The sequence below is a fragment of the Chondrus crispus genome, genomic scaffold (genome assembly GCF_000350225.1).
Source record: "Chondrus crispus Stackhouse genomic scaffold, scaffold_94, whole genome shotgun sequence".
NCBI classification, from domain to species: domain Eukaryota; phylum Rhodophyta; class Florideophyceae; order Gigartinales; family Gigartinaceae; genus Chondrus; species Chondrus crispus.
In genome coordinates, this window is record NW_005178845.1 from 67,670 (window position 1) to 92,111 (window position 24,442).

General features: G+C 48.4%; 1 protein-coding gene; it reads left to right on the plus strand.

Moving 5' to 3' along the window:
* The first annotated feature begins 13,136 nt into the window (after positions 1-13,136).
* On the plus strand, positions 13,137-14,150 carry CHC_T00008101001 (hypothetical protein). XM_005712031.1 is given in 5 exon segments: positions 13,137-13,216; positions 13,217-13,338; positions 13,480-13,576; positions 13,674-13,898; positions 13,899-14,150. 3 exon segments carry the CDS (start codon positions 13,217-13,219, stop codon positions 13,896-13,898), a joined length of 444 nt encoding a protein of 147 aa, XP_005712088.1. The 5' UTR covers positions 13,137-13,216; the 3' UTR covers positions 13,899-14,150.
* Positions 14,151-24,442: the final 10,292 nt, after the last annotated feature.

Below are 24,442 nucleotides of genomic sequence, written 5' to 3' on the forward strand. Positions count from 1 at the left end.
AGAGCGTGAATGAGAAGAAGTTAGTTAGTACTGCGCCAACCCAAGAACGAGAGTCGCATCGTTGGTCCTTTGTAGCTCGTCCCCAAACGCATCCGGCGCAAGCGCCAACGACACTATATACTGTACTAGATCGCGGTCGAGATGTCACGGTTAGAGCTCACGAGGCCGTGTATTAGTACACAGGTGTACAGGCGCGGTAGTAGGTCCACGTGTGCGCGTGTCGTAAGTGAGCAAGGCTGCTGCAAATGGGCTTGGTACTGTACGTCGGGGTACTTGAGTTATCTAGATACACGTTTTCACGAGTCACGCGAATAAGGGTACTGCAGTGGCACGGGTTTATACCACAATCACTATACCTCATTCTTACAATAAACATGCCTGTAATTGCCTTACGTCTTAAGTGACACATGTATGCGCCTACATGAATAAAACGTTCCGAGCTTTCTTGCGATGCTCTAAAGCTCTACATTACATAATTAATGTAGGGAATTAAGCTGATGACTTGGACACGCCATCCGGGCCTGAAATACAGAAGAAGGCCAAGAAATGTAAATGACACAGAATGGGACCGGACGGCATGGATCAGATTGAGCCATTTAAAAGCGTTGCCTGTCGTATGTGGTTGAAGAGCACATTGTAGTGGTGGAGGTACTTTTTTAACGCAGATTGCCAGGGGTGAAATGTGGTGGCGTTTGGCTGTGCGATGCGTGCAGGGAGCTGTTTTAGTATGGGGGGCGCATGTAGACTTGCTGGCGTTCGGCATGGCTTAAGTTCGACCGTTGGCTTTTTGGTTTCTGATACATGGGCTTTTGGGTTTTGCTCGCCTTCATGGGACAGTTCGCACTACCGTGCTGTGGTTATTCCATTGTGGCAGCTTTATGTAGTGCATACCTCTTTGGAAGCTTGCCTTTGCGAAAGTCTGCGGCCGATGGGTACTTGTGTCGAGTAGGACTGCCTGCCAAGCAGTCCTACTCGACACAAGAAACCAGCAGTTGGTTGTGAACCAGACCTCTCCTCATTCTTTTGCTATGTCGCAACCGGATATTATGTTCGATTGGATTGCTGCGGTGGCGATGGCGGGGATTTGGATTTTTCCATTTGTACTGGTCTGGATATGTATCATCTCCTTGTGTGCGGCAGGTGTGGTGGTGTTGGTGGCCTTGTTAGTGGGCATTTCCTTTCTGAGTGGTTTCATTCGGGCGTGGGTTTGCTGACGTGTGACGGGTGCGCCCCTGAGTCTAGTGCACACGAATTACCTTCACGGGTGTCCGTGTCAATTTCCTGCTGCGAAGCTGTGTTAATGTGATCGTCTTGAGTGCTGGAAATGTGTCCAGTGGTGTTTTTGCGTTGCTGATGGGTGCGGCATGAGGGTGGGCCAAATTTTGTAAATAGTGTTGTTCCATTGCGTTCCTTTTTCCGTGTTACCACCGTGCCGTGTGGGGGCTGTGCCCAGTGGTTGTGCTACTACGTCGGTTGGGGTCCGTTGCTAGTGCAGAGGGCCTTCTTCTTGCCTTTTGCGTCGTACGCACCTTCTGATTGCTCGGCTGTTGAACTCTTCTTACCAATGTTCCGTCGTATGCATGCCTTGCAGATGTTGATCATGGTGTACATGTGTTTCTTTGGCGCGGGCCTGCATCGATTTCAGGCATTAGACGAGGTTGGCTATGTCTTTTGAATCTGTGTCGTTTGCAATCCCAACGTTTATCAAGTGGTAGAATGGCAAATGCCTGTTGATGCCGTTGATGATGAATTCGATTTTGACGGATTTGTCATGTTGTACAGTTGGGCACCGTACCAGGCGGTTTTTGTCCCAATAGTTCTGTGTGTTGGAATGTAATCGTCTAGGTCACCTTCTGCCATGATCTTTGTTCGTTGAGGATATTGCTTGAGGGTCTGGCTGGTGTTTTGGCGTGGAGTCAGTGAACTATGATTTGATTTCTTCTAGGAGTTGTCGAGGGGTGAGGCTCAGTTCCATGTCGATTGTATTTGCTGTATCAGCTGAGAGGCTGTTCATGAAGGCACATTTTCATCATTAGGTGGGATTAAGGGGGCTTGGTGCCGTTGGGGGTGGCGAGCTTTCGTCTAAGGCTGTCTCGACGTTGTTAAATGGGTATATTTGGTGTATGGTTTGTTTTCATATTCTGTAGTCTGTCCCGTCGTTGGTTAGAGTATGTAAGTAATGATGCATTTAGGTTTGACCCGGGAGTGTTGTGGGTTACGTTTCTTGCGGGTTGGGCATAGCTGGGGTGGGCTGGCAGCGGCTGTACGGAGCCGGTAGGGAGGGCTGTAAGGAGGGGTTTGGAACTTGTTGTGTTGTCCGTATGCAGGGTCGCGGACCTTGTTGGGGTCGGGCGACTGGGCTTTTCGGGGCCGTGCTACCGTTTTTCTGGTCTCGTCAGGGGTGGGATTCGAGGTGTCTTTGATCGTCTTGCGGTGGGGCGTAATTCGGGTCCATAACCTGTGATGCATGATCGATGCCTCTGTTTACTGATGCGTCATGTCTGTCTACCCTATAGAGGGAGACTGATGATCTTTTAGCCGGCGGCCAGTGAGGTGAGCTGATCGTGGTTTAATGTGTGTGCTACGTGGGCACGTATGGCTGTCATGACATTCCACATAAGTTTTCAGGTATAATAGAGAGTATACGGACCCATTTTTCGTCAACTGAAATTGCGCGATGCGTAGATAGAATTACACAGCTGTGCCAATTTGCGAAAATGCTTTCCTGGCATGTGATTATTATTCCTGAAATTGGACCAAATATTTAAATCGTTTCTGTAACTGAGAGCATGCACATCTTATATAAGTGGAAACGAAATGGTCAAAGCTGGATTTCGAGGCCTAATGTATCATTCCGGACACCGAACGGGACAAAAACCGAACCACCTCCCCTGTCAACACCAAAGCGTCATCCCTTTCGTCAGTATAGCTCGAGTCAGTTCCCCCTCCCGATCCTCCCAACAAGAGTTCTTTTTTTGCTTCCCGTTCCACCTCTACGCGCTCTCCATCCTTTCCCCCTGTCGGCAATCCTACTGACGCCAGAGGAACACGAGGCAACAGGAAGGCTAAACGTGGTCGTCGTCCCACCTTTACCGCTGAAGATGACGGTATAATCGTAAGCAATGTCAGTGCCATCAATGCGCTCATGGCGATGTACGCCGTGGTTAAGAGAAGCTTTGTACAGACTTCCGAGTTAGCAAATCTCAATCCTACCCTTTCGACTAAGGCCATCACGAGCAATTAATTTCGCTGGCGGCCCTGCCCCGGGCCCTCCGGGCTTTTCGCTTCGCCGTATGGGGCCCACAAATGGAAGAAATTGTTCTTCCGGCGGTACTAGCTAAGGTGAGGGGGAGGATAGGTGGAAGGACTGCGAAATTGTATTCGCGTACACACAGTTCGTCATTTTTGGTTAGAAGCATAGCTCGTACGTAAATTGTAGAAACCTGTGCTTCCGTTATAAGCATCTTGCGCTGGAAGTCCGAGACAGTTGAATACAGCTTCACCTGCATGAAAATCCACTGGACCATTACTCGCAATAGTTACATTGCCCGGTTCAGGGCCTTCGGGTTGTTTTCTAGATTGGACTCCAGAAGCGGTACCTCCATGAACGACGGTCGATTGTAGCCAGAATGGCCATAAAAGCAGTACTGTTTCATCCATTCCACTTAACACACAAATCGTCTACTCTTGCCGGCGTTCTTCTGCAGGAACATAAACATGCAGTATCAGCCTGTCCGGGGTCGTTACAAGCTAGTGTTTCAACCTGTGTTCGTTTCATGACCGTTTATTCCATATTCTGTGCCACTGCATCACGTGGACGTGATGCCAATGACAGTACCGTCTATGACACGGACACAGTTGTCCCACGCATCACTTTTCGTATGCATGGCCGCCGTGAATGTTCATGCATTTTGCTGTACGAACAACCTCGCAACTGGCCTTGTTAATAGTCCCTGCTTTGTACTCAAGAACCGTTCCACACCTTTACAGGAAGGTCAGCGGGGCAGAGGGAAGAAGGATGGTTGAAAGTTGGTGGTGGTTGATTGGAAAAGAAGTTGATGGCATCTTGCTCTTGGTCGCCAACTATCGGCGCTACTTATAGTCTACGAAATACAGTACGGGCCATTAGGGCTGGACAAGTGACTCTTCTTCGTGCACTCTCGGTTGTCGATAATGTTTGCACTCTCTGTCGTTGATAATCAGGTGACTCTCCTTCTTGCACTCTCGGTCGCTGATAATGTTTGCACTCTCTGTTAATGATAATTTGGGACCGTCTGAGAGTCAATAATATCTAAATGCACTGTACTGTAGGGTAGAGACTTAAGTCTACGATTAATGCATTGCACGTTTTAGAGCAAAAACACCGTGACATACATTTCATATGTGACACACACGTGTAGGACAAATGTCATAGTGTCATACACGTGTCAAATCAAAAATAATGAAACATGTTCAGAATGTACTGTAGAGTGGCACTGTGTACAGACATTACACGTGTCAACACAAAAATGAAGCATGCTCAGAATTGCGAGGGAGGTGCGACTGAGAACATAAAGGACACGTGTACACGTTGAAATCAAAAGTTGTTCTGTTTGACGTGTTAAGTGTTTTCGCTTCTACACGTGTCATATCTGTAATTGTGTGTCATGCCTGTCAGCATGTGGTCGTACAATTACAACAACCTTCCCCAAGTATCTCTGACACCTGTAAAGCGCTGCTACCAAACATTATATCCATGTCACTCAAGCGAGCAACGATTCTCATCCGCCTCATGATTATACACGCCACCGACGTTTGATTTCGTGAGCACTTGTTGCATGTAGTAGTACTTTAAAAAAGAGGTCACGCACTTTCTTCAATAATTTGAAATAAATGTTCCTCGTAAATCTAAATAAGCGTAAAATCTCCAGCTTGGTTAAAGAGTTGAGGTTTAAAGAGAACTGTGACGAAAATACGTCTAGCGCTCGTAAAATAAGTCGTTGCTCTCTACTGAATGACGATGATGCTCTTCCAACACCTAAAATTGGTCACTTGAAAGTGAAACGCAACAATTTGGCTAGTCTGACGTCTTCACATTAAAGCAAAGCGGGAACCTCCCATTTTTGCATCCTGATTACTTTCTGCGCATAGAAGTGGTCTCTCTGACGACCTTGTATCGTGGTTGTGAGCAATACCCATTGTACTTCTCAGTATGAATTTCGAGAATTTTTATGCCCATACTCACAAACGCAACGGGTGGTTGTTTTCCGAAATAAATATCTTATACAAATTTCCCTTTCAGAAAAGCACTTTTCTGGAATTGGAAATCTAGAAAATCGTAAATATCTTTTATGAAAAGCTGGTTGCGAAAACTCACAAACGAATGAAGATTCCCGGCCAGGTATCATGGACGCATGCCATGTTATTACTATCAAAGTTGCCGCACCATTTTGACCACAAAGCCTCTGTTGCCCATTGCCCAAATAGGAAGAGATAGCTGTGACAGGTCTGGCTTGACAAGTTTGCGTTTGCTCGAAGTTCAGACGAATAATATATTTTATCAAAAAGTCCGCACTGATTGCCGTTTACGACTGCTCTATGCGTTCTAGACTACTAACGTTCGAGATGCAATAAGCCACTAAAATACATTTGAGATAGCAAACAGTTGCAAGTAGTTACACATTACTCAAAATACGCAGCTAACAGTGGGGGAGATTGCATTCCGCGCTGGATAGCGCGAACCATTTGTATCTTTTTGATGTTTGCCACGGACTGCGTCTTCTCCTGATTTCTAACCCTTCGAATAGCCACCAGCGTCATTTGGCCGGTGATAAATTTCAATAATAGTGGTCTGCCTCAGGGAAACATATTACTCGCAAGCGATGGCATATCTGACTACATGCTGAAAGAAAGACAACCAATTTTCCGTAGGTCGTTGAAACCAAGCGACAGGTCTTGATCAATCTTATTCTTCAGAGCTGTTGTCTTAAATAGAGCACAAACCTACCGAATAGCCAGCTTCGGATTGTCATCAAACAGATGCTCCGATTTCTTATTGCGTAGCATTGTTTGGTGGTCAGTAAAGAGTGCTTTAATCCTGAGCTCCGCATCAGGTTCCTTCGTGTGGCCCTTGACTGAAGCCTTGACAGTCGATTCCAGATCATCAAGAAAACCCGATTATAGCTTAACCTATCCTTGGAATTGAGATGGTCGAGGAAGACTTGTCGGTAAGCTGCGAGAACTCAGTGACGGCAGGGAAACATTCGAACATGATCGAAGATAAATATAAGTCGTGTTCCAAAGACGAAAGTAAAGCAACAGTAGGAGGTGCATGTCCACAATCTTCGGAATCATGAACACGAAGCAAGTATTGCTCAGGATCCTTGAGAAAATCGTGGATTTGTCTGCGTCCCAACTTCTTAAGCTTGGGATGCACCACGTTACAATAGCCCTGATCCGAAGACGAACCAGAGTTGGGCATGACGGATCGAAAGCAAGTCACTAATGACATAAATTATAGCTTAGTGATTACTATTGCGAATGATCGGGGCTAGAGGGAGCCGCCGTGCATGCGAATGAGAAAAAGAGTGGAGACTCCGTGACTTCTCGAATGTCATGAGAGCCAAACTAATGGCATATTTAATACTACTGTGGTGTTAATTCTATGGTCAGAGGTCTACTTACCTTCCAACGTCTATAAGATTTCACATATATTGCTCGCGTAGAGCGGGAAGATGTCAAACGGTGTTATTATTTCCGTGTGCCATTGAACAGCCATGTGCACCATAAAGCGATGAAACGATAAAAAGCGGTAAATCTTCTATGAAATGATGGTGATGTCCGGGGGTTTTGTGCTCCTCAACTTTTAGAGCACAAATGTGTGGTTGACAGGGAGGAGTATGAAAGGGGGAGAGGGGCGAAGAGGGGAAATCTGTAGGTCGTTGGGGCTTATTCGCGCGCACGTGGAACGGTGGTCGGACGAGTCAGGGAACCCTCACTCGCACTGTAGGCGAGTGGCGGCGGCGGGGAGCAATGTGCGCTTCAGGCCCGGCGACTGCCTGTAGGACAGGGTAGGAGTAGCCTCTGATAGGATACAGAGAGGTATATCTTCGTAACATGGAAGATGAAAAGGGTAAAGGTGCGTTTCGGTATTGGTGATGATGTTGATGATGATCATTTCTCTATTGTTGTAACTCGCAAGGAAGATAGGATAGTGCCCGGTCATCGGCGGAGGTCCCGCTGCGTTGAAAACGGAGACAGTTTCGTTTGGGCGCAGCGTGTCGGTCCGCTTGACAAGTGACCTTGCGCCAGCAGCGGAGAGAGTGGAAGCGTGAAGGCATCTGGTGTCATGTCCTGATTGGCTGGACAGCAGCCATCGGGCCACAGTATGAGCATACATATGATGTCGTCCCATGTCGGTTGACGATAATCGTCGAGCGATGCAACGCGCAGGCGTTGCCAGAATTACATGAAAGACTAACTTGGGGTTTCGACTGTACATGAATTCTAAAATCATGAAATAGGTAGAATACATGTGCCATTGAAACTCTAGTACAAGCTATTTGTGGGTAAAATTGAGTTCAATAATTTGATTCTGCTTCTGAATATGAACCATTATTTCACCTGCCGATAAACCAGAAAGAGATTAATTTAACTAAATTTTTTATTAGACATTCTATGTTTTCTAGAAGCTAAGATACGCGCACGTACCGAATAACTTCAAATTCAAAGTTCAAAACGTACCAGGCAGACATTTCAAGTCTTTGGGAGCAAGCAAAGAAGTAATTGGTGGTGTTGCGCGGGTTGGGGTGAAGTGGTTGTTGGTGTCCCTGCGTGTCTCCTCGTAGGACGGAGGAGGACCGCAGCGACTGCGCGTCTCGTAGAACGGAGACGCGGCGAGGGATAGAGCGAGGTGCGCGTCGGTCTACTCGGCTACCCGTAGAACAGGGAAGAGTGTCGATGACTCGATATGTGGGGGTCTGCTTTACCTTTCTGATGATCTCTTGCCTCTCTCCCTCTTTGGAGAGGAGCGCGCTAGCTATGTCCTATCTTTGGTGCCGCGGCGGTGTCCCATCTCACCGACAGTGAGATGGGATCGCGGACAGTGCTGGCTGTACGGGTGTCAATCGTGTGAATGTCACACAAGTGTGCAAACTGGACACGTGTGACGTGGAGTGCAGTGTGAGCGTGGGCAAGGGAAAGTGAGGATGGCGTGTCGGGCAAGCCTGTTTAACACATCCGGCCCTTCACGACCGACATCCTCACGAAAGGGAGCGTGGGGGAGAATGTGCTGCTCTATTTCTTTTCAATCACATACTGGACAATGGGATGTGAAATGAGGTGTGTGTGTAGGAGTTGCATGAGGGCTGGATTGGCATCGATCTTCGTGAGGCCATCCGCTGGGTAAGAAACAGCCCGAAAATTTGCGCATTAAAAAACTACTCTCTCGAATATATGAGACGGTTGAGCAGTTAGCAACCAGCAATGCGGCAAAAGTTTGAAGGTAGTCAAGGCGACTTTTCGTCAGCTTGGCTCAAGCGGGCGTTCCTTTTCTAATAAATAGAAACTTTTAAAGAAAATGCCTATTGAAGAGAGAACTGGAACAGGTTTACATTAATTATGCGGGAACTTGACAATTACATTGAATCCCTAATAACATCTTACCTTTCTCCAAACAAACCGACATTGTATACTTTAAAAGGGTTCTCACTCTGACCATAAAAGAATATTTAGATCTCGAACTACCTTTTCTATTAATAAAAAGGTAGTTCGAGATCTGAAAACACTGATATGTAAGTGGTGAAATAGTTTCTTTTCGCTATCTTTAAAATCATTTCACCAAAAAAGAAAACATGAGAACATATATGAGGGTGAAATGGAGGTAGGTTGAGAATCAAACGATTTGTATAGGTCTTCTATTCATTGCGTATATATTAACGCTGCATTTTCAATTATATTGAATATACCAAGGCAGAGATCTACACATGAAGGCAACAATACATTTGGCTCACACGCCATCAGATAGGTAAAAATGTGACCAAAGCATGTTAACATAATAATGCTTCTATATTGATCCACACATTTTATGTTTCTTAAATCATCTGTAACAGTTCACTCTGCGACAAAAAGGCTTCAACACATTTGAGCATGGAGTAGAGGCCGATCTCGATGCATAGTGCTCCCTATTCTGATGGGAATTTTAAACCAACAATCAGGCGACTATTTCGATACAATGCTTCTCCTAATATTCATCTTGACAGTACTGCACAATATTTTCAATTAGCCACACCAAATCACTCCCTTATGGATGAATCTGGTGGCAATATCGCGTCTGGGTGGTTCAATTAACATGAAAAAATTTTCATAGCTTGCTCAGCAAATTGTTCAACTGCAACGAGTTGTTTCAAGAGATCGGTACTTGTTTCAAGAGATCGGTACTGAAGGAATAACTGAATAGCCCGGCTCACTCCTGCAGGTTCTTTGGAATCTACAGTAAATATTGCTGCTGCTTCTGATTCGAATCTATTGTCAAGAAGGCAAGAGATGAGCACTGGTCCGAAAGAAGACCAACGGAAAATATCGAAAGAAAGCGAATACTAATAATATCACTATCCGATCGCACGAACAAGGGAGTGTTACTGTATACAGACACAGAGAAGAGAGATTGGATGAAGATGTACACCAAACAACGCATTGATCTTTCAGAAATGGACATAGCCTGCTTGCAAGTGCTCTAAAAAGGACAATTACAGCGCAGGAAAGGTCTGCACTCCTTTATTCCAGCACACGTTTTGAAGTTCCATCTTCTTATGCAGCGAAACCGAAGAAGTGTCCTGAAAATAAGCTAGCTGGACAAAATCGCAGAATCTGATTCCCGGAATCTCAAAAATCATCCATCTGTGATATGGACAACTAAGATGAAAATCCCCTGGCCAGAAGATATCACATAGCGAAAAACTCTGGAAATTCCATTATGTTGGAGGTGATGTAAGACACTGACATTTGAAGCGATATGTAATTGTAATGCTCCCTCATAGGGTATTTACTTGCAAGAGGGGCTTCAATATTCGAAAAACGGGAAAAGACGAGTTCTAATTGTGTCCCAAAAACGAGTTTCGCCACAGCGCAAGAGTTGCAGTAGAGACGAATACAAGCAGACCGAGGCAATCGAGATGAAAAAATTAAGTGGACTACTTGACAACACAAGGTAACAGAGTTGGATTGAACACAAGTATGTTTCGGTCTCTGTCATGCGTCTGTTTGGCCTAGAACATGGACTCACGTTTGTGAGGTACTATGAACATACACTTAAGTTCAGTTGAAATATTTAATCAAAGCAATGCGGCCGAGGCGATCGAGGCATTTCTGTGATGAGGATATTAAAACTCGTGATTGGCCTTCCGGAGGTTGAAAGCAAGCGTTTTCCCCGAGTGAAGCTGGATGGGGTAAGAGAGGAGAAGTAAAAAAGTATCGATGAGGACAGTTGAGAACGGAGGAAGGGTTGTCAAGTTAGACGGGACATGAAATGGAAGAACTCGTTTTCCACCTCTAAATATTGACAATCACTATGGTGGATGTCTCATAAAATGTATGCACAAGAAGCCCCAGTAGAACAAGGGAGTGAGGGATGGCGTGGAAGGTTAACGGGTAGATGATTGGGGGCAGAAAAGGGAAGACAGCCCACTATCAGATGCGAAATGTAAGAAAGAACTCACTTTATTATCATTGCAAAAGCTGCGATAGAGGAAAGGTTTCGACTTCCACTAAGCGTCATGAGGTGTGTGCGCGGTCTTTATAAAAGAAGTAGGTTACGCATTCCAGACAATAGTTCTGCGGCTTATAGCACCTCCCAACTTGCTCATGTCGCGAGATGCGTGCTGATTTGTCATTTATCAACAGGGCGATTGTTGCATGCAAGAAGTTGGCAAATAGGGTGTGCTGTTGAAGACATATACGCCGTTGTGCTCGTAGGATCAAGAAAGTAACTGCAGGCTTTATATATCCAACGGAGGCTAAACATTCGTTGGCTGTTGGATGGGATCGAAGGGCCAGGAGACTGTCGAAAGTTTTCTGTTGGGAATACGGGTGGATGGCGAGGGGTGGTTGTTGATGAAAGGATCGTAATAAATAATCCATATATACTATTAAGATTTAACAGATCGAGAGAAAGTCCGTTTCGGCCAAAGGACACTGGAAATAAATAAAGGAGAGACCGAATAAACTGAAGGGTGGTGGACGGGGTGTGTGTGAACGGACGCAGGGAGATTGCGATTACAGTTGTAGGGTGCAGAGGACGGGAAGGAAAGAAGATACAAGCGTCCAGAAGCTAGCTAGTACAGAAGAGAAGAAAGGTAGGCCGGCGGCGGGGCCGCAGATGGACAGACAATAATAGGGGAGGGACGTGGTTGTTGCTTAGAAGCTGTACAAGGTGCCTGAGGAGAGGCTGAACTTCGTTGTGTACAGTACAAGCTGGGGAAATGTTGAATTAAAGTGTGACGTGCCTTATATCAAAACGTGAAAATGATAGTATGATCTCGAGATGTGTACAGCCGATGGAAGCCCGTGTCCCACGCATTACAGTACGTGCGCCATAAAATGTTCCCGAAAATCCAAAACAGGCGCGTTGCACAGCATCACAGCACAGCATCACAGCACAGCAGGGCACAGACGGAGCCCCGATATGGGCGATACGATTCCGCCTTGGGAGTCGAAACACATCACATCTCGCCGGCCTGCAGCCAGAACTGGTCGCCGCCCACTCTCCTTGTTGCCCCTCTGTCCGTCGATGGCCTCTCACCCTCTTCACATTCAACGTCTCTAGGCAACTGCCGTAAAAGCTTAACGCACCAGTTAAGCCGCCAGTGCACAGACGCAGCACTCTAATCTCTCATTTAAATCTCCCATGTCATCGTACTTTCCCACGCTACCCCGCCCTTCCCAAGCCACGCCTTCGCATCCCTCAACGCCTGATCCACCTCTCACCTCGATCTAAGTCACTACAGTTTCCCGCAATCCATTTTATCAAGCCAACTCCAAGGAAGTGGATGTGTGACCCCTCCCGCCCGCCCCCACCCCCCACCACCACCCCTCCTCCCAGAGTTGGACACCCACCCACCTTGAAGGTTCAGGCCCTGTCACCCTTTCCCAGCCTCCTTATCATACATTTTCAGCACCCCTAGCCACAAAAACCTTCTCTGCCCTCCCTGCTCTTCCTCAGCACATCCGAAACGTGCCCTCCGTACAGGCCACATGTATTCTCGCTTCCGCACACATCCCCCTTCCGCAATACACCTCCCATCAAGCTTCTCATCAGCCACGCCCACAACTTTCATCCTTCCCTGCCGTCCCATTTCTGACTTACCTGCGCTTTCTCCCATCGGTTTCTCATACCATGATCACTTGCTTAAACTTGAAATGGTCGTGCATTGCCTTTCCAGCCTTGCTGCTCTGTTCATATCCAGTCGAAATCCATCCCACTGTCTCTGCGTCCCTCCCTCTGCGTCCCTCCCGTATCTATTTTGTCCCACAACAATCTCCACCCCAAGCCCCACAATGAAAATAACCAACAACTCCCTACCCCCATTCCTTCTGCCCCTCCCCTGACTGCATTCATCATTACTTCCTGCATCTGCTTGGCTTTGGCCCTGAAGTGGACCTCCGAAAAAGCACTAGACTTGGTAGTGGACTGACACACACGTACTTACACACAATCCAAACACACCACTGCAATTCTCAATCCCAATCTGATCCATCTCTTCAAGCATGCCAGCATAAATGTACCCAACCGGAATGCAACCAGCGCTCCTTCCTCACTTTGTGGACTTTTCGCACACAAAGAGTACGAGTTCCCTTTCTCTTCCACACTTTGTGTCATCCATACGTGCCACACGACTGTTTGACGCGCACTGAAACTTTGCAGAACGCATCTCGCCTTCCTATCTTGACTGCATCTACTATTTCCCTTCTCAACCCCGGTTTTCTCTACTTTTTTTGGCACCTCTGTCCTTGTCTACACTCACACGTACACGCCGCATTTGTTTCGCGTGTTGGCACCGCAAACTTTGTCTATAAAAGAATGATCGGGGGAAGCGCTGCTGCCGGAATTTCAAAAGGTCGCTCAGCAAAGGAACCTTCAACTCACTCCTCCCAGTCTCACGCTTCTCACAAATCCTCATTCTCTAAGTCTTCGCGTGCCTCAAGCTCAGCATCCAGCTCACCGTTAGACCGCATCGCAAAGATGGCTATTACAGACTCCTCTGGCAACCACAGGATGGCTATTCACACTCTTCTCAATGATTCTAATAGGGACATGCAACACTCAAGGATGAATGGCTATAACTGTGAGCTATGCATGAAAAAGTTCGTCTACATTTCAAAGTATCCCCGCGATTTTTCGCCTTTGCCCCCCGCAGCGTTTTCGCCTTTGCCCCCCGCAGCGTTTTCGCCTTTGCCCTTGCGAATCACTTCTAACTTCCAAGATGATACCCTTTTGTTACGTAGTTTCACTCAGCGTGCCGACGTGAGAAAGCACAAGAAAACTGTCCACGAGAAGGCACGAGACTTTCATTGCCAGGAATGCAAGCTCTCTTTTGGGGAGGTAGGTTTGGCAATACGAGTTCCTCTGTTGTCACAGTCACTTTTTTCATGGCAGCTGTTTTTCTAACGTATCATCTAACATGTTCTGTCTCTTGCAGAAGGGAAACCTGAACAAGCATGTACGAAGCATCCATCGCCGTGAACGCAATTTCTTCTGCGACCAGTGCGAGGCAACCTTTCCATTTCGAAACGGACTGAAAGAGCATCAGCGCATGAAGCACACCGACGATCGCCCGTACGAATGCAAAAGATGTACCTCCACGTTCAAGAAGAAGAGCCATTTGCACAGACACGTGAGCGTGATTCACAAAGTGAATGCATAGGTTTTGGTTTGGGTTCCCCAGTCATTGCAATTTATGACAGTAGGTACTGTAGCCATTAACTTTTAACCCAGGTGGCAAAGAAAAGAAAGGGCTCATGACGGTTGTCAAAGCTTGTCAAACACAATGCGAACTGAGGCATGTTTTCAGTTCGTATTATCTTTTAGCTCGCGTGAGCGCTAGGGAAGACATGTCTCCGAGTAGCTGGAATAGTTGCCGTAAACAACCGAACCTTGGTCGAGGGAAATTGATTCATATGATGGCGCAGAGAATTGTACTACATATGGCGCGGAAATTTGCTGTTATAGCAGCAATGCAATTTTGAAAACAGGTGGGATGTGTGCTGCCCTACACGGAGCAACTTCAGTCACGCGACATTTTCTATAGACGAGAGATACATGGGCCAAGTCATACTGGGACAGTCTGAACTGTGGACGTGAGGAAGAGCGAAGTGGATACAGTATACATCAGTAGATGAGGCGAGATATGTGGAACACAGGTGTGATCTAGTGCTTTGCTATATGTCAGCAGGGTAAGCACATGCCTTAAACGCAATTCGGTGAGTTTAGGTCATAACTTGGGGTGGCAGTGGAAACATTGGTGGCTATTTACTGCAGTTGTATCCAGTGAGGATCATTGTTTTATACGGATGGGGCAAGAGCATGCGACTGCAATGTGATGCACTTCTTATCTTGAAGGTTTTTGCGACACTACAATGCGGCGGGCTCGGATCTTGTAGTACTAGTGCATGGTGATCAGCGGCTTTGAATGGTCAGCTTGGTGTGCAACAAGGATGTGCCATGGTGGCATTGAGAGGAGAAGCATGCGGCCACAACAACAGCAAGATAAAACTGACAAATCCGTCTTTGAAGGCTGTTCTAAAACTTCGGGCGTTTTTTTTTCTTTTCCGTGATGCAAAGTTGTACAGCACATCCCTATCTGAATGCCGGCGGGGAGGTTCAGCTGAAATCGCTGGTTCTAGAAAGCTGCGGGCCTTTCCGGACGACGACCGTGAGCAAATGGGTGTGTGAGGTGAGCCGATGCAAGCTCCCGCGCCAATGCTAAAGTTTTAAATAGAAGAGGGGTTTATTACCGTCTGTGATTTCATGGTTGGAAACCCTCATTGGGCAACTGCGGATCCCACACATGCGCCCCTTAAGATGGGATGGTGTGGACGCCTGCCTCCTGAGGCGTCTAAAAGATGAAAGGGATCCCTCTGATACCTCTCTCAAAATTACTTCTATCATAGCAACGGAGCCGATAGGAGATGAAAAAGAAAATGTGCATCATGCATAGCAGCAAGGACAAAACCGCAGCCGGACGCATACAGCAGGCATGAATCCAAGCCAAGAGTTGAGAAACAAAATCGAAACGAATCAAAACTCCGTACGCCAGTGCTATTCCCATGTTTGGCGCAATCGAACCATTCCCTGCCACGTGTTTCTCCTTGTCCTATACGTCCGCCCAAGTTACTCATAAAGTACAAGACTGTAGTGTACTGAGTATTTCGTACATACGGTAGTCATACACATACACTGTATGATTTGTTTCATACTGTCAACAATTCTGCATGTAGTAGGGTAACTACGTACAGTACCTCAAGTATTGCAGTTGCGTGAAAGCACTTTGAGTTTGGCAAATATCAGTAGAAAAGTAAACTAAATGTGCAAATAATACAGCAACGCAGATTATAGCACAAGTTGTGCATCATATCTTCAATTGCGAGTCCACTTTCAAAAACGGGAAAGCCCGCCTTTTTGTGAGATATGCCTCGCAGTTTCAGTCTACTCAACCTAAACACTATAAAATGGAACTACTGCGCAGTTGATATAGAAAAACCACTTCTTGCAGCTGCTCCTCATTTCTCCCACTCCTTTTACAATTTCAAAAATGAATCCCTCCCGCACTGTTCAGGCTCTTTCGGACATCACCAACCGACACGTCAATGAAGTCGTCGATCACATTGATGACGACGTGATCGCCAGCGATGATGAGAACGACTCCAATTGTTCAATGTATGACACGTTTTACAATGACAGAGGTTCTCAATCTATTAAGGCAATGTGTAATTTTGATTCCTCTCAATTCTTCGAACTATGGGTTATGATTGAAGACTACGTGTCAAAGAATTGGGATGTTGGCAGAGGTAAAAGAACACAGTACAAGGCCCAGGATGTTCTCTTTATGACACTTACTGTACTCAAGCATGGTCAGCAATGGAACTTTACAGCTCGTCTATTTTCTGTTAAATGTTCTACTTTCGAACGTGTAATAACTGGATTTTTACGTATGATATCAGAATACATGTATGATATATGTGTGGCACGCGTCGAAGAAAAATGGACAATGGCCAAGTGTCGTCTAGAGGACCGGGTGTTTTCGAATTTTGAATACGCGAGATATGCTGTCGACGTCACTTTTCAGAAGAGCATTCGTCCAAGTGGAAATATATCAGAAGGGAAGCGATACTTCTCCGGTAAGCATAAGCTGTATGGGTACAAAGTGGAATTCTCGGTACTGCCTACTGGTCTCGCTATTGGGTGCACGGAGCACTATCCGGGCTCCGTGTCGGATCTGTAGAGATTTCGTCGTAATATACCCTTTCATGAGGAGGCATCTAAAAAGGGACGTGATTTGCAGTTTACGGATGAGGGACGATTGAGCGAATTATGGATGACTACTGGGCCATACTGGCGGACAAGGGATATCAAGGTGCAGCCGAAGATCTACGTGTAGCGCACCCGGTGTGAACCCCGCACGACGTTCAACGCTGTCACTGGAAGACGTGGACTACAATCGCCAAGTATCTTCTAATCGCGTCATAGTAGAAAACTACTTTGGTAGAATGTGCAGTTTATGGACTGTACTTTCTCACAAGTGGCGCTGGGGAGAGGGATTGTACGAGCACGTGTTCAAAGCCTGCCTGGCGTTGATCAATCTGAGTGTCAGGGCCCGCCCTCTCCGCTTCGAGGACGGGCAGCACAGCACTGGTGTACGGAATCGCCTACGGGCCATATCAACTAGTCAGATGCGAAAGAGGCGCCGTGTACACGTTGAAAACACAGAAAATCGCCGCGTTCGCATGTCTAGTGGCACGCGTCGTGCACTGTTTGATGACAGTGACACGGAGTAGGGAGGTGTTACGTGCGCATCTCCTTCCATTTACGTGGTTTTTTGAGTACTGTACGGGTAATGCATTGTGTTCTCTTTGATTTTAATCAGTAAATGCGGTGAAGGTGCTGTACTGCGCATTTCATAGTGAATTACGATTTTACTGTGTATATATGAATTTGGTGCGCGCAAACTGGTTTTCTGCTGTACGTGCGCATCTACTGACAGATACTATTATTTTTATTTGTTTTTGCGCATTTCATCATCACTCGCGGTTGGGCTCTAGTGGTTCGGTACAATATCAGTGACAGTTGGGCATATAATTTCACAAAAATACATACTTAAACAAACGGTTTTCAGGGTCTTGGGCATCCCTTCGTCACCGTTCCGCAAATGACAATCCGCGCCAAAGATTCCCCCGTCTTACCGAAAGCGCAACCCCTTCCCGCCAAACAAATCCCACCCACCAGAGCGGGCTTTCTCTGGTTTCAATTCCGCGACACTTTTGATCTCATGATATGCGTGAAGCACAAAAACTGAAATTGGGCGGCGATCAAGTGTCTTGAGTTGTGCTCTGTAGCATGCACCGCCATGGCAGATGATCGTCTTCGAGACGAAAGTTTCGAACGCTTTGCATCTTCTCATGCCATCTGGCAGTCTTTAGAGGACAAACAAGGGCTTCCTAACAGAAAAATTCGAACGGCTGTCCAAAAGTAGATATATAAAGTGCTCCAGAGTCGCAACCTCAACACGCAAGCGATATTTTTAGTGCGTGTTTCGTCTGGCCGCCCATTCTCAGAAGCTCCGGGGTAATAACTGAATTTTTGCAGACGCGGTGTGCCACTTTTTCCATAACAACACACCGTTTACAAAGCAAGGCGTGATAGATTTGGTTGAGGGTTATATTAACCTGTTACCAACATTGTAGCAATGGCACATCATATCGAGACAATCGGCCATGCAAATGTTAGGTGTATAGTATAGTGGCGGTCGTCAGGTAGGGGCCATCTAGGGGAAGGGGTGATAACTAGTGAGGGGTGTTTCGCTGTGGATTGGTACGGTGGAAAAGCAGAGGGGAAGTACGTCGGCCGACTTCAAAATCATGACTTTCTGGTCAAGGTGCGGACCTGGAATGGGACCAGCACTGGAAGGTGTTGTGAACGAACACACCAAACAGGGGGAACCCGAGCCTAGAGACTGGTGTCAGAAACGGGCGGAGCCCCGAAGAGCGTAAACTCCTGGATGGAATGAGAGGGACAGATGTCAGTACCGCTAATGGCTAGAGGCTTGTTGTAGCACGCCACCCGAAAATGGTCAAAAAATAGGAAGAGATAAATGGGTCGTGCGAAAGTTATATGCACTATGCAATGAACTGTACTATGCTATTACTACTGTACCTTGTCATATACAACATCTGGGCTGTAATGCATACAGTAGCTCGTCCGCCTATAATGACCATGTGTAGTTCGTCCATCTGTAAGGCACACGTGTAGTCCGTCCGCCTGTGACGAACCCGCAGCGTGGGGTACTGTACAAATTACAAATCTTGGCGGTGATACTACATGGTGGACTATTTCATGCATCCCAATAGTCAAGCATATCACTCTGTTAGGCAAACGGAGGACAAGTGGGTTGAGGATATTAAACCCGATGCTGTTTCGGACCACATGATTCGATTGCAAGCAGCGATGGATAGCTACAACATTCGGGGTCCAAATTTTGTAACCCAAACGGACCATCCTGGATCATCTTTTGACAAGACGGTCGGCAGAGCCCTTCGCGAAGGCGTTGCATCGAAGGGGGCGCTGCTATTCCGAAGACGATTCGAACAAATGGTGACCTGAACCGTGTGACGATAAGGCCTGTGATGTCGGCAAGTGGGCCTGCCTACAGCCTGTCGCCGTTTTTCGGGGTAGACACGAACATTATTGCAAGGTTAATGGCACACAGCACATTTTTCACTGCGTTTCCATGGGTTGTTATCTACATTATAGAGAATGCCAAAGAGCTGACACCCCAATTCTACACGAATGGATGAAGCGTTTTATTCGTGATACGAAACGCCATCCTACTAACAACCAGGATTTGCTGCTAACCCTTGATGGTTGCAGCGCTCATGTGTAATTCTGTAAGCTCAATCTGCGTCTTAAAAATCTCATTATCGTCATTGTAGCATAAATACGCACAACGGCGGAGGGGTGTATGCACAGTCCTTGCAAGGCCCTGTCGAACGGAAGAGTGGAAGCACAACCAGCTAACGAAACTGAGAAGCGGGCCCAGGTAGCGTTGTGGTAGTGAGGGGTCGGAGGAGGACGCCCGCACGCGCGAGCCGATCTACGCCTCGAAGCCCCGGAGCAGTACTGCGTGACAATCCAATACTGACAGGCGGAGGCGGATCTAGGCTCGCTCGTTTGCTCGGACTTCCTCCACCCGCGCGCGATCTCGCTCTAAAGTAACTACGCCGAAGTACATTTGAATAAGCGGGCAGGACTAAGATGGAGGGTCCTTGACACCGGCGTGCTTGTCGCTTCCCTCCGCCGTCGGTCCGCTCATATTTAATGTACATACCAATCTATCATAACGCTACAGTACTAGAGTACTGTAGTGAACTACTGTAGTGCGGGTCGGCCTGCAGTGTAACGCTGTCAACCGTCGGGCCAGACAGCACACGTGTGTTTCGCATATGGTACACGTGGGAAGGCACACTTGATACACGTGTATGACACGTGTATATTCGTGTGTCTCTCTACACGCAGATGCGTGTGTTACCGCTGTAGAGCCTTGGGCTCTACAGTAGCGGATCCCATCCTGATCTAAGCTAAATTAAATCCCCGAGGGGGTTATACTATGGCCCCCCTCAAGGGTGAACGTCCGCGTTCACGTAGGTTTGAATGGCGGTCTGTTTCTTTCCTCCTGATCTTCACCCTCGTCGCGATCCTCCCAATCTCACCTTCTTTTTGCCGAGGTCCTCACTCGTCCGTCGTCGCGCGTCCCCGTGCCCTTCCTTCACTGGTCGTGGGATCCTTGCCCGTTGTTTCCGTCTCCACTTCCTGATTTTCCTGTGTCTTTCGCTGCCATCGGGCGGGTCCCTAGCGCTCTTTCCGAACCTCGAGATTGAGTCCGGACGACACTGGCTCGGCATGTCACCGCCACCAACTCCGAAGACGTCATCCCCGGCACCGCCTGACGTCGCTGCGACGGCTCGAAAAGCCATTGGGAAAGCGCCGTCGCTTCCGTCGTCGAGCGCACCCTCTCCTGACGCATTGGTCGCCACGCCGACGCCGACATCCCCCTTTCAGAGGACCCGCCCGTCAAGCGAATCCACGCTTTCCGTGGAGTCGGCCAGCGCCCCTAGTCTTGTCGACGTGCAGCATGGGGGCGAGCAGCGAGCACCTCGCCTCGTCGGTGCTGAGATGGCTGCCCACCCCGCCGTTGGGGTCTCTTCCGACGCGTGGTCCTTCCACTTCTCGGGACAAGCACGAAAGTGACCGAGGTTAATGTTCCCAGCACGACGCGCTGGTTTGGCGTTTCTCTTTTGCGTTCCTCCCCGCTGCCACCAAGTGACCCCCAGTATCCGTTAGCACGCCTCGCTCGTGTGGGCGTAACGGTGGGCGAGATGTTGGTGAGCCCGTTCTGATGCCCTGACCTGTCCCGCATCTGTAAGATCGGCGAGGCCGGCCTCGCCGATCAATCCGAGCTGGCCGGCAGCCGTCTCCTTGCCGAGGGATACGGCGTGGCTTACCGAATCCCCGACGGGATACGAGGGGATCACACGTTCGCCTTTGATATGTAGGAGGTTACGTAGTTCGAACGTATGGCGGCCTACTTGTCTGAGTTCTACCCGGACCTTCCGTCCCGTTTCGTCCTAGCAGCGAACCCGGGTCTCTACGTGTATCCGCGTCCGTACGCAAACACCAACCCCCAGGTTGCCCTTCAGAAGTCTACTGCAACACTGATGCGTCTCCATGGCATCGCCGTGGCTCATCGGGACTGGTCCACCTATAGGTCATCTTCGGAGGAAGACAGTCGCGTCTTCGCTTCCGCCTCGTTCGAACAGGGCACTTTCCACGGGGACTTTCCCTCGCTTCCGCGCGTGGTCCGTGAGACCTTTCCTTCATTAGGGATAGTATCCCTAATGAAGGAAAGGGGTGTATTACACCCTCTTCTTCCATACGTACTGAAGCAGGTCGCGTATGCCGCGGCCGACCGGAGCCATCCCGCCAGCGCACCCCTGCTTGACAACTGCGAAAAAGAGCGGGCCTGGTCCCTCAGGAGTCCGATTATTGTGGAGGTGTGCGTACATAGTCGCGCTTTCCTTCAGCCGGACAAGACCGTGACGTTTCTGCCGCATCTAGGGCCCCACCTACCGACCGTCCCAACACACCCGCTCGAGCACGGTCTTCCACTGGTTTCTTGGACGCTCGATAGCGTCGTTTCCCTGATGACCCGGGCGGACGAAGTCAGAGAGCGTCGTTATCACACAACTGGCCGGACTTCACGACAGGCACCCGGAGTCCGTTCCTTATGTACGACTCGAGGGTGAACGCGTTCCCGTCTCGTTCGGCAGCAACTCCGGACTCGGCTGGACCGAGGGGGAGGTGCAGATACGTCGGCTTGCCGCGGCGGAACCGCCGCAAGCGTTACCGGGATCTGGATACCGTAACACCTCCTCCTTTCATGGTGGGTGCAGACTTGTTGCGCTGTATCTCGCCCCGCCGTACGGAAGCGCGAACGGTGTTACACGTAACGTCGGCAGCAATTTCCTCCAGGCCTCCGCCGGATGACCCCTCCGTCGCCGCTGCCTCTGGGGGAGAGGATGAGGGTGACAGTAGACAACAAGAGAATGACGGAAGGTCGAGGTTTTAGTGCTGTCGGTCTTGGTCAACGGACAACCTACAGTAAATTGATCAAGCGAGAACGACAGCAAATATATATTAAAGGCGAGCTACGCGCTACAGCGTGAAAGAGAAAGGACGGAATAAACATTATCTTGTTGGCACACCGCAACAATTTCCAGCCCTGATCCGTGTGAATTCTGCTGTTCCGCCTCGCCTCACACGCGCACCCGAGAGCAGCGCAAGCTCTATGCCAGCTTGCTGCGCGAGTCAGAAAGCCCAAGCCCCGTCAGTCGATACGGGTTAACTGTAGGACCACACCATCGGACTGTATATCCGACATAGAGTTTGTCCGCCTCCATTGCACGCTTTCCGGAGAGCGCGTGTAATGTACAGAAGAGGCCTGCCATTAATGCCGACGTGTCGGCTGGTGTCTGTAATGAGCAGGTGCCGTCTGGTACTGTACGAACTGCAGCTACTTCTCCTTCTTCGAACTCTTCGACCTGCAACTCCGTTGTCGAGCGGGCTGGTTCATCTTCGACCAACGGTCGCCTTCTTCACCCGAAGTGAGCAGCTGTTCGTCCGGTTCGGGATGCGCTTGGCTGGCGACCTGCTCAGGATCCATGAGACGTTGCGCGGCGCGGTCGAACCGGTCATCGATGATGGTTACAGACTTGCCAAAGCTTGATTCACGTCGCGTCTTGCGTCCTTGAGAGATAGTTTCAACGAAGGTAGAACCTTTGGCTCTGCACCTTTGGACGCATCACTTTGCACATTCTATACGAGGTCCACGCGAGCTCTCGTCTCCCCCACCGCGGTGTGGAACTCGGACGTTTGCAACTCAAGTTGCTTTCTGTACGAGGGCTAATTCGTGTAGTATAACCGCCAACATGTATATATTGGATTTAGAACTACATCTAACGCACGTTCGAATGACATCAATGACTTTGCTCGGCACTTCGAATTACTTCTCGGAACCTGCTTGTTCTGGTACATCGGGAATGGTGGCACTAATGTTTTCGAGATGCGTGTGCATGATGGTAAGATCTGATTCGTCTACTAACCCAGTGTGTTTTCTGGTTTGTCGGGATCGGCTGCCTTGTTGATCAGCATGAAAGGGAGGGTTTGGTAGATCGAATCTGGTAGGTGTGCGCTATCCAATAATACAAGAGCAATGTGTTGCCTCCCCTGCTCTGATGGAGCGCCCTGAAAACAATTCAGATGCTCTTTCGCGATACCTCTGAAGCGCTCTTCAAACTCCGTACGGGGTTCCCCCTTCTAGCGATTAAAATTGAAGAACTTTCTCCCTGTGCTAATATATCGTTTGGCAGCAAGGGTTGATGAGTCCTTTGCTACAATGTGAAGTATGCTCTCGATGATATCCCTGTGCTCGTTGAAAGAAAGCCTCTCGTCATCCTCCACTGGCCCTATAGACAGTTTACATAGCTGAATCTCGGACTCGATAACCTTCTGGTATGTAGCCTCCATGCCAGCATAGAGATAATGCCCGTTTCCCTTCGAAACTCCCTTAGCCTTCGTGTCACCACCATTCGCGAAAACCCTGACTCGTTGCATCCACATGCGGACGTCATTTCGATACTTGTATTTGTCTGTTCGAGTTGTGAGACGTGGCGTCTCCACAAGCTTGATAGCTGAGATCTCTTGAGCCTCTGGGCCCATAACTGAGAATTACAGCGCCTCACGGTAGCGAGAGGTTGAAGTATCAATCTGCGCGGAGTCAGGTGAGGGTCGATGGGGGTTATACTATCAATGTAGGCAAGTTCACTAGGCACAAGTGACTGGCTACCCCCCTCTCCTCAAGGAGGGTTACTGTGCTATGGCTTTTATAGACGCGTACTCAGCTCGTCCATGTCTCTCATGACATCCTCAAATGCACTCTGCATCTAGCAATGCGCCTCTAACTCTACATTCTACATGATGCAAGACTGAGTCCGTCAGCTTGCATTCATCCATTTCTCGCTCTATGCAATCTCCCCATCATATCGCGGATCACAGCATCTGCATTTGTCCACAAGCTGGTGTTCTGTGACCAGTATTCCACGCAGATCCGTATCACAGTTGTCTTAGTATCACATGTCCAGCAACTGCACTGTAGGGAGCAACTGAAGTCAGAGTGGGTCATCTGGCACTGCAGAATGGTCAGACAGGGGGCTGACAGTACCCTTGCGGGCGTGCAGTAAAGTCCCTACCTTCCAGCGCTTGATCCAATTCTAAGTCTATTTGGGGATTATACTACATTCAGGACTTCAAGATGTAATGGTTATCTCTTTGTGATTTGTGATCGTTACTCCAGTCTAACCCGAGCGGTGCCGCTTAAGAAAATTACTGCCGAGACTGTTGCTCAGGCGCTTGTCTCACACTGGTTCTTCGTATTCGGAGCCCATTGAAGCTACTCACCGACAATGGGAATCAATTCACATCAAATATCTTCCTTTCAGTGTCTAAGTTCTTCGTGTCGAGAGTGTTTTGAAAATGCTTATCACTCTCAAGTCAATGGTCGTTTTCCTTACCCCCAGGCCGCTCGACATGAGGAGAAAATCTCACCAGAAAAAACAAAACGAAGTCCCCGTGGCCAAACGC

Bases quoted from the DNA above. Each gene is read 5' to 3' on its own strand.
- CHC_T00008101001 (XM_005712031.1), top strand. From the start codon at position 13,217: ATGGCTATTACAGACTCCTCTGGCAACCACAGGATGGCTATTCACACT. The intron at 13,339-13,479 runs GTTCGTCTACAT...TTTGTTACGTAG, and splicing joins TGTGAGCTATGCATGAAAAA to TTTCACTCAGCGTGCCGACG. The intron at 13,577-13,673 runs GTAGGTTTGGCA...TGTCTCTTGCAG, and splicing joins GCAAGCTCTCTTTTGGGGAG to AAGGGAAACCTGAACAAGCA.